This window comes from Nicotiana attenuata, unplaced genomic scaffold (genome assembly GCF_001879085.1).
Source record: "Nicotiana attenuata strain UT unplaced genomic scaffold, NIATTr2, whole genome shotgun sequence".
NCBI lineage: Eukaryota > Viridiplantae > Streptophyta > Magnoliopsida > Solanales > Solanaceae > Nicotiana > Nicotiana attenuata.
Window position 1 is genome coordinate 148,118 of NW_017672052.1, and position 3,705 is coordinate 151,822.

At 37.1% G+C, this 3,705-nt stretch overlaps 1 protein-coding gene across 1 annotated transcript; it reads left to right on the forward strand.

Annotated features, from left to right (window-relative positions):
• The first annotated feature begins 305 nt into the window (after nt 1-305).
• Nucleotides 306-1,714, forward strand: LOC109211545. The gene has a single exon (XM_019375086.1). The coding sequence runs from the start codon at nt 484-486 to the stop codon at nt 1,516-1,518; it is 1,035 nt and encodes a 344-aa protein (XP_019230631.1). The 5' UTR covers nt 306-483; the 3' UTR covers nt 1,519-1,714.
• The last annotated feature ends 1,991 nt before the right edge of the window (nt 1,715-3,705 follow it).

Below are 3,705 nucleotides of genomic sequence, written 5' to 3' on the forward strand. Positions count from 1 at the left end.
TCCATTGGTTACAGTTATCCATATATTGCAACTACAATTATTTTTGTTTTACTTTTTATGTCACATAAAATAATATACAAATTTATAAATAATTAACTTATGCAACTATTAGTAATATGGTATTTAATAAGGCCAAGCAAATACTATACATTAAATTACACGACGATTATTTTTTGTTATACTATACAAGAAAATCAAATATCGTACATAATTTATGTACATAATTATATTTTTTGTTGGGATTATTTCTGTTAATATGACAAACCAAACGACCCTAAGTACAGATAAGTTTGGTTCTTTTTTGCAGAATAATTGTCAAACACGACCCCCACCCCCAAACCCTCCTGATTCTCCACTATTTACTCTAACTTCTTCCCAACTTTATCTCTCACTTTCTCTTTCATTTTCGTCGGATCAAACCCCTTATAATTTCCCAGCCTAAGAACACTTCCATTAGTTCATGATCTGTTTTCCCCATAAGCAATGACAGCAACAGTTGCAGAAACCTTAAGCCCCATCACAACTTCAATCTGCAACCCAATTAAACCAACAAGAGTTTGCTTTTCATACGCAGCTTACGCCAAAAATGTCGTACAACACCTCAAATCTTCCAACATAATCGTCGAGAAAGGACTTTCCGACGTTGAATTCTCCTCCATCGAATCCACTTTCAACTTCATTTTCCCTCCTGATCTCCGTTCCATCCTTCAAGAAGGTCTCCCCACTGGTTTTGGATTTCCCAACTGGCGATCCTCGTCACAACAACAACTAGAAATCCTGAAAAATCTCCCGATCTTGAGTTTGTGTAAAGAAGTGAAGAAAAGGAATTTTTGGATTGATTCTTGGGGTGATAGGCCAGTTGATAATGATCAAGCTGTGGATATAGCAAAAGAGTTCTTGAAAAAAGCTGCCCCTGTTCTTGTTCCCATTTATCAGCATTTTTATATACCGTGTACGCCGTGTTTGGCTGGGAATCCTGTGTTTTACGTGCATGATGGGGAGGTTAAATTATGGAGTTTTGATATATCCGGTTTTTTTCAGCAAGTGGAGTTTAAGAGCAATGGGATGATTTTGAGGAGACCAAGTTTGTCTAATTTGCTGAATGCGCCGGCATGGGCGGCGACGGAGGCGAGGAAGATTGAGTTTTGGACGGATATGAGGGAGATGGCGGCGGCGCGTGGCGGTGGAAAGCACCGGCGGTGGTGGAGTGAGGATCTTGAAGGGTATTTAGAGGATGTGTTTTTGAGGTTGACGGAAGCGGGGTGGAAGGAAAAGGACGTTAGAGAGATGATGATGGTGGACAGCGGCGGAGAAGGCGGCTCCGATGGCCGGAGGAGACGCAGTGACGCCGGCTTATTTGTCGACAAGAAAGGGGTGGAATCGCACGTGAGGTTATTGTCAAAGAGGTTATTACGTGCGGGGTGGAGTACGGAAGATGTGGTGGACTCTCTAGGGCCTCCAGAGGAAATGTGTCCAGAGGAGGATTCTTGCATTGATTTTTATCATAATTCAAGCTAAGGAATTTGCAATGTCTATAGCTGTGTAAAGCATACAATTCGATGAACATGTTGGTCTGGGAATAGTAGTATACTTCATTTTTTGTTAGGGGTATAAATTAGTTGAAGTATTATACAACGGAAAGAAAGACTGTTCTTTCCGACCTCCATATTTCATTTTTAAAACCATTCAGTATTTAAAATATATTGATTATTAATCCAAATTCGCATGAAAGGATCCTATTCATATTCCGAATATCTTTTATTATAAAACGTTAGCAATTCGGATTTCTTGTTAGTGAAATTTCTTTTTTCTATCTACTAATTCTACACTTTTATCTAGTGGAATCAACAAAATTTAATGAAAATTAATTAGCCTCGCCAACTTTTAGCTACACTCTGCCTCATCTTAGTCCTTTCCCAAAAGTTTTTAGCAGATTTGATGGGTAAAATTGAAAATTATAACAAGTTAAGTACAATGGTTCTTAATTTACAATATCATATCCTTAAAACGTGATCACGATAAGAATGAAATGCGTATAGATCGGAGGACTACTCCACATGCAAACCTTGGTGACCATTTTAATGATTTAATCTTAATTAATTGGTTGACTTCCGTCGATTTATTGCCTGATATTTTTTTCCTTTTTTGATTTCCTATTGATATTTGGTACTCCCTTCGCTCCAAAATAAGTGATTTTTTGGCCATTTTTGTGGTCCAAAATAAGTGATTTTTTCAGATTTCAAGAATGAATTAATTATTTTTTTTCCTACATTGCCCTTGGAGTAAATAGTGTTGGAATATGTGTTAGGAGTATTTGTGTGGTTAATATGATCAATTTCATTGCTAATTAATGTTAAAATGTAGATTTCTTAATCTGTATGAAATTAGCTAAAAAATCATTTATTTTGGACCAAAGCGAGTAGTATCTATCGAGAGATTCGACTAATTCCAATTCGCAGTATAATAGATGTAGAAAAAACTACTAAGACCTATTGCGTTTATAGCCGTCCAATCAGTATTTGTGTACTTTAGCATGGATTATGGAATTTAAGGTGGAGGTAGAGTGCCCCAATAGTCCAAATGTAAGATACTAGTTATACAACGACAAGTAATACAAAGTCTCTAGCTAATTAAAGCCAAATTTTCCATTTGTAGGGTCATCGCGAGATCTTAATTTGATGGAACGAAATAACGAAACAGCTTTGTCTTTTCTTGATTTTCTTAGGAGCAGAGTGGTTAGGTGATGATAGGGTATAATTATGTATTTTAGTCGCTTATTACATTCTAATTTACTGTACTTTCAATGAGTTTGAGCTTTAATCGCTAGTATTTTGTAATAATTGTGTGTTTTATACCTTGTAGGTGTGGTTCCGATCTATGTAGATGTTATGGAATGAATTCAAGCTATTCTGGAGCTTTGAAGTCTGAGTAAAAGCCCAAGGATTAAGTTGGGATCGTGTTCGGGGATCAACGGATGATAGTGCAATTGAAGAACGAAGCGAAGAATCGAGCAGGCATACTGCGCATTGTCTAGTAAAATGCACATAACTTTTCACTCAGAAATTTGTTTGGGCTCCACAATATATCGTTGGAAAGCTATTTAAAAGGGATACAACTTTCATGTTTTACATTTTCTCAAATTCCCAACTGCCGCGGCGCCCAGCCTGTGCAAATTCCTGTAGTCTGTCAGAAATCAACTCTCTGAACTTCCCCACTAATGCCCCGCATGGTGTGTCGTCCCATGCGGCGCCTGTGTAATTTTTATAGAGTTATTATCCTAGTTCACGCAAAAAAATGTATTTTCGTCTGGGCCCGATCCTACTTGGTATAAATACATGTAAAAATGTTAAGAACTTTTGACAAACTTTTGACCTAGGGAGAGCTTAGAGCTGCCGTCGAGGTCGGGGTTCATCTTTTCTTCCACAAAACTTTGTAATTTTTATATTCTGTTCCATGATTTGTTGTTTGGGTACCATGTCTATGTGGAGCTAAACTTCACATTCTAGGATTGTGGTTCTTTCATGACTATTGTTATTCGAATATTGATTTTGATTTCTTAGTTTATCAGAGTGGTTTATTTCTTCAATCCTGCGCTTAATTATTTAATTGCTTGATCACCAATTGAATACTATCTACGAATCTATAATTGAACTCGAAAGAGGGAATTCTCGATTGCATATAGGATTGAGTAGAGCAAGTTCTTGA

Bases quoted from the DNA above. Each gene is read 5' to 3' on its own strand.
- LOC109211545 (XM_019375086.1), top strand. From the start codon at position 484: ATGACAGCAACAGTTGCAGAAACCTTAAGCCCCATCACAACTTCAATC.